The sequence below is a fragment of the Phoenix dactylifera genome, chromosome 13 (assembly GCF_051530095.1).
Source record: "Phoenix dactylifera cultivar Ajwa chromosome 13, Ajwa_hap1_PhDact_Kaust_v1.1, whole genome shotgun sequence".
Lineage (NCBI taxonomy): Eukaryota > Viridiplantae > Streptophyta > Magnoliopsida > Arecales > Arecaceae > Phoenix > Phoenix dactylifera.
In genome coordinates this window covers 27,921,216-27,937,744 of record NC_143202.1, presented here as the reverse complement: position 1 = coordinate 27,937,744, position 16,529 = coordinate 27,921,216, and the positions used below count along the sequence as shown (strand labels likewise).

At 40.0% G+C, this 16,529-nt stretch overlaps 3 protein-coding genes across 6 annotated transcripts; 2 read left to right on the top strand and 1 right to left on the bottom strand.

Annotated features, from left to right (window-relative positions):
* Window positions 1-294: 294 nt before the first annotated feature.
* Window positions 295-14,695, bottom strand: LOC103703086 (uncharacterized). 2 transcript variants are annotated; one of them, XM_088709638.1, is made up of 5 exons: window positions 12,287-14,695; window positions 11,899-12,184; window positions 10,528-10,652; window positions 821-1,625; window positions 295-738 (listed from the first exon to the last, which is right to left on the bottom strand). In XM_088709638.1, exon 1 carries the CDS (start codon window positions 14,504-14,506, stop codon window positions 12,335-12,337), a length of 2,172 nt encoding a protein of 723 aa, XP_088565764.1. In that variant the 5' UTR covers window positions 14,507-14,695; the 3' UTR covers window positions 295-738; window positions 821-1,625; window positions 10,528-10,652; window positions 11,899-12,184; window positions 12,287-12,334. The 2 variants fall into 2 exon arrangements, with proteins under 2 accessions (XP_088565764.1, XP_088565763.1); XM_088709637.1 differs by having other exon boundaries at window positions 295-720; window positions 12,287-14,643.
* Window positions 720-3,040, top strand: LOC148700311 (uncharacterized). Of its 3 annotated transcripts, none has more exons than XM_088709652.2 (5): window positions 720-854; window positions 1,003-1,256; window positions 1,361-1,572; window positions 1,781-2,039; window positions 2,427-3,040. In XM_088709652.2, exons 2-5 carry the CDS (start codon window positions 1,005-1,007, stop codon window positions 2,721-2,723), a joined length of 1,020 nt encoding a protein of 339 aa, XP_088565778.1. In that variant the 5' UTR covers window positions 720-854; window positions 1,003-1,004; the 3' UTR covers window positions 2,724-3,040. The 3 variants fall into 3 exon arrangements, with proteins under 3 accessions (XP_088565778.1, XP_089783207.1, XP_089783206.1); XM_089927081.1 differs by having other exon boundaries at window positions 782-861; window positions 2,427-2,871; XM_089927080.1 differs by having other exon boundaries at window positions 798-905; window positions 2,427-2,871.
* On the top strand, window positions 3,198-7,003 carry LOC113462467 (uncharacterized). The gene has a single exon (XM_026802981.3). The coding sequence runs from the start codon at window positions 3,837-3,839 to the stop codon at window positions 5,250-5,252; it is 1,416 nt and encodes a 471-aa protein (XP_026658782.1). The 5' UTR covers window positions 3,198-3,836; the 3' UTR covers window positions 5,253-7,003.
* Window positions 14,696-16,529: the final 1,834 nt, after the last annotated feature.

Genomic DNA, 16,529 nt, shown 5'->3' with positions numbered 1-16,529 from the left:
CTGCCGTAGAACAGTTTTTCGGAGAACGCTTGTTTCTCACAGCTGATGATTACTTGCACACCAACATGTAGCCTGGAGCCTCTCCAAAGTCGTGCTCACTCATGGAATAGGTTCATTGAAGACAATTTGAAGTCTGACCATGTTAACGACCTTTTTTCCTAGCATTGGTTTATCTGCATGTCGTTATACCTGGACGAGAACTGCAATAAGATTAAAGAATTGAACAAAAAAAAGGGGGGGATAGGACAGTAGCTTTTGCATCCGCATTAGAAAGAAGCTGCAAGGCTTGTCGGCTAAACAAGAAGCTACAATACCTATTCAGAAGAATGATCTTACAACGCCATGACAAACAATAAGAGCGAGATGGTGGGACGAGGTAGCGGCAGGTAGCAGGCAGAGGCTAGTCCCTCGTTGGGGGGAAAAAAAGGAAAAAGGAAAAAACAATCAAAAGGTACCCGCCGTCTTATAGGAATTGCCAAGTTGCAGAACTGAACTTTCTTTTTCTTTTTTTGAGAAGATTCATTAGCTTCGGCACGTCATGAGCTTTGTAGTTTAGTATTTATATCCTGTTCAAAGCGAGCCTTCATTAACAATTTCCATTCACTGACCACATGCGTCCAGGAATGCTAGCTCCACTCAGCACATCGTGAGAAAATTGCAGCCAATAAGGTCTGGAACAGGTGTCCAGCACTCCATATTTGACCCATCCAGATAGCCGCCCTGTGTATTCCAACACAACTAAACCCTTTTTAACATTTTCCCTGTAAGAATCCTCTGAAAGTATTCAGACTTCAGGCTTACAGAGCGAGAAGCAACTCACCAAGGTCCGGACTCCGGAGAAGCAAGCTCCTCAGGTGCATGGTCTCTGCCTTTCAGTTCCATACCCTGAAAGCAAGATTCTAATAGTAATACCACATGAATATGGGGATATTTGTTTGTTGATTATTATTTTTTCCACTGAGATGAAAATAATTTATTGACTATGGGAATTCATCTTAGCAGCAATGCTTATGAGAGCAGCAGCAGTCCTGCTAATAGTAGTAGCAGGCTGGGCCTTCCAGGCAATCCAGCCTCCCCGTCCAAAAATTTGCGGCTCTCCAGGCGGCCCTCCGATCACCTCTCCCAGAATTCAACTCAGAGACGGCAGGCATCTGGCATACAAAGAGGTGGGAAGCACCAAGGAGAAGGCCAACTACAAAATCATCGTCGTCCACGGCTTGGATGGTTCTAAAGATTTCACTCTACCTGCATCCCAGGTTACATGGAGTAAGACTTGTAGTCTTACAGCAGAAGTTAATTTTGGACTTGGCGTCTAGGACCAGGACCGAGGCCTGATCAAGTTCATGGCTTGTGGTTTCAGGAACTGGTGGATGAGTTGGGGATATACTTTCTGTCGTATGACAGAGCAGGGTATGGGGAGAGTGACCCGAACCCAAGGCGGACGGTGAAGAGCGAAGCCATGGACATTCAGGAGCTCGCCGACCAGCTGGAGATCGGGCCAAAGTTCTACTTAATTGGAGCCTCCATGGGGGGTTATGCTGCCTGGAGCTGTCTGAACTACATACCCCACAGGCAAGACTGATCATGGTCTATGTTCCTTTAGCGCAGTCATGTTTTCAGAAAACCTGCAAAACAATTGCAGACAAGTTTATACGTTCTTCCAAATTTAGTTGAACAGTGTCACTAGAAGTTTCCAAATATCTGACAAAATAAAGAGAAGAAAAATATATTACATCTCTAAACCATTTATGTTTCTGGGGAAATTTCTCGACACTAACAGGTTAGCGGGAGCAGCCCTTGTCGTGCCCATCATCAACTACTGGTGGCCTTCATTCCCTGCCAATCTGACAAGGCAGGTCTACAAGAATATGCTGGTGCAGGACCAAAGGACACTCTGGATTGCACATCATATTCCTTCCCTGTTATACGCATGGATGACTCAAAAATGGCTCCCCACATCTGCTGTTATTGAGAGGGACCCGAGAATTTACAGTGATCAAGATAAAGAAATTCTCCAGAAGATGGCAGAGTCCAATGTGGTAACCTTCTTTTCCTTGCAAAACGACCAGACACGCTCTACTTCTCATTCTTCCATTCTCATTTATTTAACACCAATACATAAATAAAATGAAACCATGACAGCTCTCATGATACTTGCAAAAGATGGCTATCCATTAGATAACGTGAATACCACAAAGAGGTTAATTGGATCCGAGCTTTCACCAGACTCCTGATTCAAAATCATCCAACGCAAATCCAGGCCTCTTTATGCAGTTGTCGCACTGGCTTCATTTCACATAGCCAAATTACAAAATTAGTTCTACTTCAATTTTATACTTCAGCGGGGGCAAACCCCTAGCTTCTTCTAAATATTCAGGTAAACTCCTGTGAATGACTCACGATGGCGCAACTTCATTCTGTTCCAGTTCCAGGATAAGGCAAGACAACAAGGTGTTTTTGAGTCTCTTCATCGAGACCTAATAGTTGCTTACAGCAACTGGGAGTTTGACCCAATGACCATGAGCAACCCATTCCCCCATGATGAAGGCACTGTTCATATCTGGCAAGGCTATAAAGATGGGCTGATCCCAGTGGAGCTACAACGCTACGTTGCACAGAAGCTTCCTTGGATACGGTATCATGAGATTCCTGAAGGCGGGCATCTGTTTTTACTGATTGATGGTTGGAGTGACACCATCCTCAAGGCACTTCTACTTGGATAGGAGACCAGTATTATATAAAGCTTGGTGCAGACACTAGTGCCAGGTCACCCATCACTCGGATCTACGGTCGCCGCAGAAGGATAGTCCATCCAGTTTGATTTTATTTTGGAGTGATTTTATGTTATTTGGGCTTATTAAGGTATTTTGTTATTTGACAGCCTGTAGGGCCTATTTGGGTAGTTCGTTATTTTGAAGGTCTTTTGTGAGACTAGTTTCTTTTTAGGGGTCTTTTGCATTTTCTCGGTCTTATAAATATGTTGGACCGTACATCGTTTAGACTTATGCTATGAATAAAGATTTGTGATTCTCTTCTTTTAGCCTTGGTGTGAAGCCTTGAGCTAGAGCAAGATGCGAAGCCTAGTTTTCTCCCTCTCTTCTTCCTCTTCTCTCCTTCCTCTTCTCTCTTTCTCCCTCTTTTCTCCTGCTGTCCGGCATCAGTATTGGTATCAGAGCAAGGCAACAAAACCCTTTTCTTTTCTTTTTCTGGGTTGTTGTGAGCCAGGCTACGGGAAAGAAACCCCTTTCTTCCCGTGCCTTCCTGTCCCGTGGGGTTTCATCTTGCGGTGGCTCCCAAGGGGAAAGCCCATGAGACGATCCCCCCCTCCACGCGCATCTGATGCCTCCAATACCGTCGCGAGGTCCCCCGCCGGGAGCACCAACCGCGTGCCCCGCGATCCGACAAAGAGGACCTCCTCGAGCCACCAGCCAACTGTGGCCGTGCCCAAGCAAGGAGGAGAGGACACGCTCGGCTCCGCCCATATTCTCGTCGCCAACCGCCACGCTCTATTGCATCCCGGCGTCACCGTCCACGGCCTGATCCCTAGTCGCTGCTCTGCCGTACCCCGCTTCCACGCATTCTCGTGCATCCTCGGTTGCCGATCTCATCCAAATCCGAGGAGAGGAGCATCGCTGCCCTCCACGCTCCATCGCCTGGCCGTTACCGCGTTCCACGTGACACGTCACCGCGGAAACAGATAACAACCTGCAACCCACCCCTCCCCCCCCCACCTCACGAAGGAGCCGGCAACCAGTAACAGGTTATCGGACTGGTTGTGCCCATTAACCCAAATCCATTCGGAAAAGAAGGAAGCGCACGTGACCCGTAAGTCACGCATGTGCCATCCCTTCATCGTTTCCCCCTTTCCCTTCTTCCTCCATGTTCTTCCTGACACCCTCGGAGGAATGATGTCCGCGCAGAGGGAGCTGGAGGACCGGTTTCAGAAGGTTGGGAACCGGCTCAACTCTCCTCTGTCCGCTATCGTTGAACTCCTCCATCTTCTTGATCAAACTGAGAGCTTTTTAGCAAGAGTAGAACAATCGCCATCTGAGTCAATGTCCAAGGCGCTTCGTCCTGCAATGAAGGCCCTGGTTGCTAAAGAGCTTTTAGGACATTCAGACGCGGATGTGAAAGTTGTCATGGCATTGTGGGTCAGTGAAATCACAAGAATAACAGCACCAGATGCGCCATATGATGATAATTTACTGAAGGAGGTATTTCAAAAGATTGTTGAAGCCTTTGAGAAATTGGACCTTGACACTGTTGCTAAGGTCCAATCATGTGTTGTGATGTTGGATTTTGAATGTGATGCTCTGATTCTTGAGATATTTCATTATTTCATGTGTACCATAAGGCCAAATCATTTAAAAAATATTTTTAATTCGATGGAGACCATTATGACACTTGTATTAGAAGAGAGTGACGATATTCCTAGAGAGCTTCTCATGTGCCTTCTAGATACTGTAAAAATTAATAACAAAGATGTGTCACCTATTGCTTGCAGACTTGGGGAGAAAGTGATGAGTAATTGCATAATGAAGCTCAAACCCTATATGAAAGGATTGGTAGATGACAGCAAACAATCTAAGAGGACTGTTTCTGATGAGGAAGACAATAAGTACCAGGAAATAGACGAAGTCCCTGAAGGCGATGATGAAAATCTTGACTTGGGCCAGGAGTGTAATCACTTACAATCAGATGTGCAGAGTAAGGATGAAGAAACTGCAAACAATTCATCAAGAATCATAAATGAAACTGAGAAGGCCCCGCAAGATTTGCCTCTTGATCCAGTAGTATCCACCATTTATCCTATTGGGAGTGTTGAAGCATCTAGTGGCTCCGGAATGCCAACTCAAAATCCAATTGCACCTACTTTAAGCTTGCCGAAGCCATCATCCATATTCCCACCAGTCTTGCCATCTCCATCTACTATTGCTACTCGGGGTGAAGTACCAGTTAAACTTCCGTTTGGTCTATTTTCTGGTCCATCTTTAATACCATCTCCTGTTCCGGCCATTCAAATAGGTTCTATTCAGATGCCAATCCATCTACATATTCAGCCTCCTGTTCCAGCTTCCTATTCTTTGAACCAGAACCCTTCAGACTGTCTACTCAAACAAGCACCTCATGACTCTTCTCAAGGCAACTTAGGAGATGGAATACCTTTTATAGATAACAAGCCTGGTCTCCCACAGAAGATTCTTGATCCTTGTCCAGAAACCTTGAATTCCAAGCAGCCGAATGCTTTGTGAGACTCTCCAAAGAAAGAAGTTCTATCACCTCTGAATCAAATAGATAGATCTTCCTGGCAAGAAAGCTAAGACAAAGAAGAAAACCAAAACAGTTGTGGAGAAATATTGGGACTGGGAGCTCACAAATGCAACCAAACCTATATGGCTTTGCAACCCTAAAGATGTCACTAATGAGGAGTACAATGAGTTCTACAAGAAGGCTTTTGATGAGTACTTGGATCCTTTGGCCTCATCACACTTCACCACTAAGGGTCAAGTGGAATTCAGATCTATTCTTTTTGTGCCTGCTACAAGAAAGAGCACCTACTTTAAAGATGGAGGCATCCAGCGCTTCTTGATTTGTTGGCGAGGACGACCAGATTCCGACTCCACTTGGATCATGCGCGAGGAGCGGCAGCAGAGTGACCCGGACTTCTTGGGGTACTACCAGAGCTGCACCGAGCCGCGCTCGTCGAGGTCGACTTCTTCCCACCCAGGAGGAGCCGGTGCGGACACCAGTGCCAGGTCACCTATCACTCGGATCTACGGTCACCGCAGAAGGATGGTCCAGCCAGTTTGATTTTATTTTGGAGTGATTTTATGTTATTTGGGCTTATTAGGGTATTTTGTTATTTGACGGCCTGTAAGGCTTATTTTGGTATTTCGTTATTTTAAGGGTCTTTTGTGAGACTAGTTTCTTTTTACGGGTCTTTTGCATTTTCTGAGTTTTATAAATATGTTGGACCGTACATCGTTTAGGGTTATGCTATGAATAAAGTTTTGTGATTCTCTTCTTTTAGCCTTGGTGTGAAGCCTTGAGCTAGGGCTAAGTGCGAAGCTTAGTTCTCTCCCTCTCTTCTTCCTCTTGTCTCCTTCCTCTTCTCTCTTTCACCCTCTTTTCCCCTGCTGTCCGACATCAAAGCTACTTCAGCTGCAGCATCATTTTGCTACTGAACATTATATATCTCTAAGAACAGCAAGTTTGCATTCTTCATTTTTTTGAATAGTTCACACTTGAGCAATAAATAAGCAGTCCTTGGGCACCTTGATAATATGTAGGAATGGTTCTCTTGGATTTGAGTAGTTGAGTAGTACTGCCTATATAATTGAGTTTACTGTATACAGCATGTAAAACACTATTGACGAAGTAGCCTCCATTCTGAGATCCCTGGTTTTTAGTCTCATTTTAATGATGACATGTAAGGCGGTTTCTCATGTTGTTTTCAAAAACATAAAATAATAAAATAAAATAAAGATAATGATATGTGTCGTGTTTTTTTATTTAATAATATTGGAACTGTCCATATACATGCTTACATACATCATCCAAAAAAATCACAATATTTATTAAACAAAAAAAGGATTTCCATTTATCCACTCTTGGATTCTCTATTTATCATTATTTTAAATGTAAATACTAACTTCCATTCATGTAATCAATGTGTCTATAAGAAGAGTTCATATGAAAAAATAAATTCAAGCATATAAAGAATATGTCAAGAAACAATAAGGGCATGAAAAGATGCAGTTACGAAGCTGCAAATATGCATCCACAGCCAGAGTAAATCTCAACCAGGGTTGCTAGACTGATTGGATAAATTGCATTAGAACCATTTTAATTAACTCTTCGGACATCATGTGAGAAATCAATTGCATTCACACCCTTCCTAATTTTCTATTTCCCCTCTCCTTACTTATTGAACCTTTTCTTTCTTAGAAGACATCATTGTGGGTCAGCCTAACATTTTCATTTTAAATTTGTAATCAAACAATATAACTGAAAAAAGTAAAGGAATTTGACATCATAAGTATTATAATCAGCATGATATATATATATATATATAGACAAATCAAGAAATAAGAAAATATAATTGTAGACAATTTTCATAATAGCCACAGACATAAATGAATGCCCATCATGATAGCTTATTACACAACAAGCTAGGAGAGTACAGCATGCCAAGAATAAATTACTCTCCAAATACAATATAAGTAGAGAAATAATTTTTTTTAATCGGAATGACAAGGGAAAAAAAATTAAACATTATCCACTTTTTTGGTTATGTGATATACATTATAATTCTCTGGTTACTTGACACATGATGGAAACACTGGCTAATTCCAGTGTATAGATTAGTCCACCATATCAGCTCATGAAAACATATGGTGAAATTCATAATGAAGTCTGAGTTAAGTAGTTGTCCTGTTAGATAAAACAGAACAAACCACAACAAACTTGAGAATAAGAAATTAAAATCTGCATTAAGAAAATGTAACAAACAGGAAAGCAACAAAGGTGCAACCGTAGGCTGCATTTAAATTGCAAAAAAAATGGAACTACAGGCAAATTTGACTGTAATTTCAGTTACAACTCAAGTACTCTAACTTACAATTGGAATTGGAAACCACCTCTTGTAGAACCTGTTCTCCAATCCCTCACCATTCTCAAATCCATAAAATTTGCCAGTATATAATGTTATTATACTATTTTCGCAAAAATATTTTAAATATATAGATTTATTTGTATAATAATGTATAATTATTCAATATTAAATATATTTTATAAAATTCGATTATTATAATATTTATTATATTGTTATAATCATTTAGTAGTCTAATTATTATTATTATTATTTCTATTATGATAATATACCTATTTAATTGCTATTATTGTAGCATGACGATTTTATTGTAATCTATATGTGATGTGAGACTAATAATCATAGTTATATTATTTATTAATTATCATAATATATAATGCCTTGGTCTCCTTCCTATATGTTTCATCCATAATATTTTTGCCCCAGTGGGTCTTTCTCTCTGGAACCTTGGGTTACTAATTGGTGAAATACTTGGAAATCCGAAACCTTTTTGAATGATATTCAAGAGAAAAACATACTAAAAAAATTCATAGAGGAAGAACTATTCCTCTCGGATGAAACGATAAAGAATACTCGGAGATGCATATACAAAAAAATTCATATAGGAATACACAAGGAAATGACACTACAAGTCAAAACACAATGAATATCATCTCCATATCATTTTTGATTTCTCGATAAATATAATTTGTTTCGCCAATTATATTTATGATTATAATAATGTATATAATTATTATAGTATCGAGTAATCTTGTAGTGATATAGTTACTACAATTAGTAATTATTATGATAATCCAGTATAATTTAATAATATTATATTTATTATTCCATTATAATTACAAAAATAATATGATAATTATTAGCATATAACAAACAATGTAGTTTACCATTTTCAAGGGGTAACCTCACAAGATCATTTGTTGCATTATCATACCTATCGGATAAGCAAATAATCAAAAAGCTGTATTTGTTATCTTCAATATAGACAATTAAATAGAAAAAATTTTTGTTCATCTCGATCTTTATAGTGGTCTGCTCCCGACAACTCTTAAGCAGGGGTTTGAATTTTTTTCTCCAGCCTCCAACAAACCCCCATAGTCCAAGCTTATTTAATTGCATCTAGCCTTGGCTAGATAGGGTTATCCGTATGTTACATGGTAAAAGTTTGACTTGCAACTAATATTAACAATTAAAGACCAACCTAAATGCTGGAGTTCAGGAAAATGACAAGCAATGCAGCATGGTGATTCTACAACCAAATAGAGAATCAAATTGTTCTAAGAGGTTGATCAATTTTGTGATTTTGTAGTCAGATAAAAAATTAGAAGGCTTTTGCTACTGTGGGGTTTGGGAAGGATCAAATATATGCAGTCTTGCCCTTGCATGTGAAAAAGTTGTTCTCATGTTTCTATCCATAACTTCCAAGTCACAGTGGAGCAACCTTATTGGTGTGCTAAGGCTCACCTCATAGCTAAAGAATCAACTGGTTCTCAAAAATTGCGATGGAGGTTGTTGGTTGAGATGAAACAAAGAGAAGAGAACAGCGGACAGCCAGAAACTCGAGTGATCCTTTCCTTTTAAGTGTTTCTCTATAATATCTTGCAATACAGACAAATTCAACACCCACTACATGAATAAGTTGTCAGAAACCAACAATCAACAAATAGCTAGAAACTTTCTTGAGATCTTTAAGATAGGCAAACTCTGTCTAATCAAGCTAAAGAGTTTTCTTCACATGTTTAGCAACCAAAAAAACCTGAATTATGCTTGATCTCTCAACCAAGGGCAATAATCTATGCCTTAAGCCTTCCACATGACTTAGCCATTTTCATGTGCGGTTTGGAAGTGACCATGCCCAAATTTTGGAAGATGTGTCAGTGACTTGAGCTTGATCTCCTACGTAGCCACTACAATATTTGCTTTGGAACTACTAACTTCGGATTAAATCCTTCTTTAGGTCAACACAACAGCCTCTGATTAACATGTAGTTATTCTTCACTGCATGATAATATGGGAAGACCCAACTAGCATTATATTCTCAGTTCTACAAACAGGCATATCACATAAGTTGATCAAAGGGGTAAGTTAGACATGCAATCACCATTTACAGAAATTACACTGAATGAAGTAAATATATTCCTGGTCAAATATCTATGCATCTCTTTATGGCATTAATGCCCAAACTGTTAAATGATTCAGAATGTTTTACAATAAATAGGGTCCAAGGCAACTAGAATTTCGTGAGAAAGAGTGGTAAGATGAATGTGTGGCAATATGGTGGGAGGCACAAAAGTTTTGTTGATTGATGAGAAAAGTAATGGAGACGTACAAATAATAATTTGAAAAGAGGAGACTGCATTTGCTGCATGGTTGTGCTCTGTTCTTCCATGTTCTGTTACCACAGATTTAATCCAACCAGATGTATGATCCAAGTGACAGACCAAGAATATAAAGTGTATATGCAAGTGGCTATTTTACAGAGTCTGAATGGGGGAAAAAATGCTAAGACAAATCAGTATTATAACTTCCTAGTGGCCATGTGGAGAAAATTGGACAAAAGCGGTTTGTGACTAAAACAAAAGAAAAAAAAGCACTCTGAAATTCAGGATTCAAGAAAAAGTATATTGACACACTCTTCCTGATCATATTTTCTTGTCGCAAATCTGCTACATTGAAAGTTCCTGCAACAAAGCTGCTTGCATTTGTCTCACATGCATGAGAAAATAGGAGAATTTCTTGACTGTAGGAAAGAATATGATAAGGAGTACTAAGTGACTTGTCTTTAGGTGCTTATACATTAATGGATGAACATTAGGTCTAGTTTACAATGCTCACAAAGTTTACTTCCTGGTGCCTTTGTATACATGTGAATAATGTGAACAGATACATGAAGACCAATGTATAGAACGTCTAACCTGTAAAAATAAGTAATAGCTGCATGAGACTTCTCTCCTGCCTCTCCGAGCTTGTAAATCTCTCTGTTCATTTCTCTGCTTTGGTGGTAGCAGTTCTGCCCAGACCTAAAAACCTAAGCCGGACACTGAGCACCAACCATGCCAAATGCATCAGATCAAATTAATATACCTTTCTGACAGACTCTTGCAGCGCGGAGTTATAAAGTAATTGCATGCTACAAGAGATAATAGATCATTTCGCACATGTTTTTTTGGCGGGTCATTGCAATGGCTTTCACATATATACAAGGCTTTGACAGGGCATAAGCAAAGCTCGTAGTCATTTCTTCAAATTATGATACTACCTTTTGCCTTCCAATTCTGAAGGCCATTGTTTTCAATTCTCGTGAATGTTATTTATACATGCCCAATTTATAATGTTGGTCGATTTCATTTTAACAAGCACTTGTAGATCTTATAAGCCAATGGCTACAGTATTGAGCCTGTGAAATACAGTTACTTGCATCTATCATGGACGGTATATCAGAGTAAGTGCAGAAACATTGATTGTTTCATAACAAAGGCACAACACTTAATTACATAATTATCATAAGTGTGAAAAGTAAAATAATGCACAGAGACAATTAGAAGAGTGGGAACCTATAAAATACATAAATTTGCAGAAAAGAAGATATTGTGTCATATTTTATTCAATAAACATGCAGAAGTCTTTATATAACTTAGACCCAAGAAGCTTTTCTCTTTAGATTGAAGGACCAGTTAATTTGCCTGGGCAGGCAGAATTAATCTTGTTCGCTGGCATGTGTTTTTTCTCACAGTACTCACAGTACTTCGTTTCATGGATACAGAATGGACATTATTGTTTATTTTGTATTTTGCCTGGTTCTCTGGACTGGATCACTTTTGACATTTTTTTGGTAGAGTTTTGGAAGCCAAACTTTACCTTTCTCCACTGTAACCATTAAGATCAATTGAAAATATTCTAAATGTCTTTCAACACAGATGTCAGACATATAAGGAACCAAGGTCAATAAGCAACAAGAATATGTGCAACTTAACTAACCCAATAACAGATTAAAATATATGCATCGGATTAAAATAGAATTTTCTTTTATGCACAAATATTGGATCAAAATGACTCATGTAGGAACAAATGGAGGAAAAGGTTCATGTGGCCAACCCCAATTAGTTCGGGGATTAAGGCTTAATTGAGTTATTGATCAAAAAATTCAGATTACAACAATGTAGATACATCTCATAGGAGCATGTTATGATAGAAATGAATGAAAACAAATAGACGACAATGAGATCCAGAGCACTTTATGTGGTTTAAAGAATAAAATAGAGTTACAATTTCACATATCAGCATACCTGTTGCAGCAATGACTGATTGTGATACATGAATGTTATTCCATCTTATACAATGTTTGGTAGGATAGCACCAAATATCACTGCAGCTGGATAACTCATATCAAAAACAATCACCAGCGCTGCCAAATTGCAACATATCAAAGGAAGAGGAGGTGAATGTGACACAATGCTGGTATTTGATCAAGTCATTCCAAAAACTGCAGCAGTCAATACCCTCAGATCCTTTCACACTACTGAGCTTCTCATATCTCAGCTATATTGTTTTTGGAGAAGCAAAACACAAGTGCTGCACAAATTTCAACAGGCCAGAGTGAGAGCTTGAGAAAAGAGAGAGAGAGAGGGAGGGAGGGTGGGAGAGAGAGAGAGCGACAGAGATGCAAATGATTACTTCTTTGTCCGGCCCAAGACTAACTGGAATACCCTTGAGTTATTCAAACTAACCGCCCAGAACTTCGTTCTCTAAGTAACAAACTGTATGATGCTTGTAGTCTTCACCAAATCCCTTAAACAAAACACCATGGGTACAAGAATCAGGATGAATGCCTTTCTCGTGCATCTCACCATACAACCTCAGTGCTTCATTCCAGTTACCTAAATTGCAATTCTCGTTTATGAGTAAAGTGTACGTATACTTATTGGGAGACAATCCTTTTTCCTGCATCTCATGGAAGTGCTCGTATGCCAATTCGATCTTGTGCCTTCTGCATAGCCCATTAATAAGAGCGTTGAATGTTATCTCATTAGGTGATACATCCTCCTCCAGCATCTTCGAAAAAAAAGTATATGCTGCCTCAAGACTTCCTCTATTGGCATGGGCATGAATCAAAACAGTATAGGTCACAACCGATGGAGATAAACTACTACTAATCATGCTATCAAATAAATCCTTTGCTTCTCTAAAACGACCTTTCTCACAATGAGCATGAATTAAGCAAGTATAGGTCACGCAATCAGGATGAAAACCATCATTGACCATCTTCCGCCACAATCGATATGCTTCTCTCAGATTTCCTGTCTTGCAAAGACCATCAATTAGAACATTGTAAGTGACAGTATCAGGTGAGATACCTCTTGTTATCATCTCCTCTCGCAATTGGAAAGCTTGAGACGTAGCACCAAGTCTCAATTCTCCAACTATCCTTGCCGTGTAGGCATAACAATCTGCCTTCAAGCCATTACTCAACATCTCATTAAAAAACCCTTTTGCCATGGCAAGATTTCCCATCTTGCAAGACCCGTTTACAAGAATAGTATAGGTATAAACATCAGGCCGAAGCCCACATTCAATCATATCCTCTTTAAACTTCTGAGCCTCCTCCAAGGCTCCTGATCGACAATGACCATCTATAAGAATATTATATGTCCTGGCAGTCGGAAGGATGCGGGCATCTCTCAAATGTTCAAACAAGTGAAGAGCCTCCTTTACATTCCCCACTCGACAATACCCATAAATCAATGAGTTGTAAGAAACCACGTCCTGCACCAAATTGATCTTCTCCATCTCAAAGAACTTCTCTCGAGCCTCATCCATCCGCCCACTTCTACACAGTCCATAGATTAAAGTATTGTAAGTCGCCACCGTCGGTGTCACACCTCTCCCTGCCATCTCATCCTTAACACCCAAAGCTTCATCTATGCAACCTCTGCGAAGCAAAGCATTAATCAGAGGATTGTAAGTAAACGCTGAAGCCTTTCCCGAACTCCTCATTTTGTCGAGCAGCTTCTCTGCCTTATCCAGTTCCCCCTTCTTTGATAACCCATTGATGACGACATTATAGGTGACGTCATTAGGCAAGAACCCAGTGCCCTTCATCTCCATCTCTCCCAAGAGCTTGAGGGCCTCTTCGGCCTTCCCTTCCTTACAGTAAGAATCCAGCATCGTATTGTAAGTTACAATCGTCGGCCGGATGCCGACCTTAAGCATCTCTCTATAGACTGCTCTCACATCCATCCACTGGTCCTTGTCTCTGAGAATCCTCAGCACTCTATTGCAGTTCTTGACGTCGGGGAGGAATCCGTGGGCGACCATCTTGTAGAAGGTGGAGAGGGCGCCCTCCACCATCGAACACTTGGTGTACATCCAGAGGAGGAGGTCGAGGAGCTTGGCGGTGACGGCGTCGGAGCCAGCGTAGCCATCAATAAGGAGGTCGACGACGCGGTGGAGGAGGCGGAGGCGGAAAGCACGGTGGGCGACGGAATACGCGGCGCGCATGAGGCCGCCATCGGCGAGGATCTCGAGAACGGCGAGGAAGGCGATATCGGAGTGGTCGAATCCTGGCTGACGCTCGGCCCAGCGGAAGAAGCGGAGGGCGAGGCGGGGGCGGCGGCGGACGGAGTCGAGCGCGGAGAGGAAGAGGTCGCGGTCGGCGATGAGGGGTTTGAGGGAGTCCGGGGCAACGAAGTCGCGGGTGAAGGCGAGAGGGTTGGAGTCGAGGATGTCGGAGAGGAGGGTTTCGAGGGACGGGGGTTGGGGGGTTTGGGGATCGAGTTGGGAGTAGGGTTTGGAGGAGAGGAGGAGGTGGAGGAGCTTGGCCGCGGCGGCGGAGATGGCCGGAGCTACGGTCCTTGAGGCCGTGACCGAGGAGGAGGAGGAGGAGAAGCAGAGCATTGAGGTTTGGTTTCGGGGCTTATAACTTCCTTCGTGTCCTCCTCCCCATTAGAAATGGGGAGAAGACGAGAGGGAGTTTGGAATTCGAAGCTTAATGCATAAGACTGCTACAGAGGAGAATTGGTATCGGCGGTTCGGAGGAATGGAGAAGAGACTGAGATTGTCACACCCTCCGATCACCGCGTTCTTACAAGAACAGTAGTTGGGCTCGGCCCATATTTAGTTTCGATGACTGGCCCATAGGCCCGTTGCCCAGATTTACTTTTATCAGGAATTCAGGATATAAATGAATTGGCATGGGTAAAAGATTCAACCTGGTTGGATCATAGGAAAAAAGTTTTTATGTGAATCAGGTGGAGTAACATTGTAATTGTGGGGTTAGATTTTTCTTTTTTTAAGAGTGGTCACCTTCTTTTCGTCTTAATTATGGTGATATCTTAGCTTATAATCGGCGTTGTGTTTTCTCCTTTTTTTTTTTAACTAATTTTATAGTACATAACACACTTGATATAAGACATACTGTGTTATGTTTAATTAAAGAATACAAGAAAATAAAATTGTTTTATATGCACTTCATATATTTCCAAAGAAAAAAATCAGTTAGATTAGTTCCTAGAAAAAAAATTTTAAGGTTCCGAGAAAATAGAGAAAAGTAATACATGTGAATAAGAGATACAATAATATTTCTAGAGTATTTTTCTTTTGGGTTTGTCTTAAGGTATTTTCTTGATATTTGTTGTAACTTAATCTTTTTAGGCAAATCTTTTACTACTCCCTAATTTTTTAATCAAAATTAAATTTTCTTATTTTAAACTGTGTATATATGAATTTTTTTCTCCTCTCTCTTGAGTTATTTCTTTAAGTTCGTCTTTGTTTATAGCTACTACATTGTTTTATTGTTTAATTTGGTGCATGCATGTTGTCTTACTGCTGGTTTTGCTTTGTCAAGATTTATTTTATGATTTCAAGATTGTAATATGCGCTTTAAGCATTCTTCAATAATATTATGCTTATATTAGACGAATTATCTGATAGAAACGAAATCTATGGTGAATAATTATAAATCTATGAATTTCAAGTGCTATGAGTATTTCTGAAAGAAGACATTATACAATATACAACAACAAGAATAAATAAATGATTGGCTAACATAATATGAGTATATTTTTTATATATCCAATCGATATAATTATGTATTCTCTTAATATTAGTATAATAAATTTTATATTTGTCATATTTCTATTATATAATATCAAATTTTAACTAACTATTGAAATATGCGATAAATAATATAATATATAATAAATTATATTTTATATTATTAATTCTTATATACATGCCATAATATCGGGAATGTAGATTGAACATTGCAAGATAAAATACGTTACGGGATAGTTGGATCATATCAAGTCATAGAGGTAAGAGGTGTAAATGAGACAAACAGCTTGCCAGTAGCTCAAGCTCAAATCGACTTGGCTCAACCCAGCTATTACCAAGCTCAATCAGCTCGAATAGTTTTTCTAATTGAAGTCGAGCAGAAAAATACTCGACTCGAAAGTTAGCAAACCTAGTCGCATATATATATATATAATAATATTATATCTTATTTATAATAAATATAAATATTACATTATATTTTGTTTTAATTATATTTTTTAATTATAATCAAGGTTTAAATTCGAGCTCGAGTATGACCCGTCGGATATTCAAGCCGAGACGAGATTCGAGCTTGAGTACTCTAAATTGAATCGAGCTCGAACAGCTGGATGAATGGATGGATGCAGACCAAATCATGACATGAGATGGATGCCCCTAAAGTAATTATCATGACACGAGCTCGAGTATTTTAAACCACGGACATTTTCCTCGCAGACGAAATCATGACATGAGATGGATGCCCCCTCAACGTAGGACGAGCTCGTGGCCAACACACTCAACAACAAAACAAGACACATCGATGCCGTGGGCACCATGGGACGAACAAAAAGCAAAGGGCTCCATTTCCCCCCGTCGTTTACGGCGC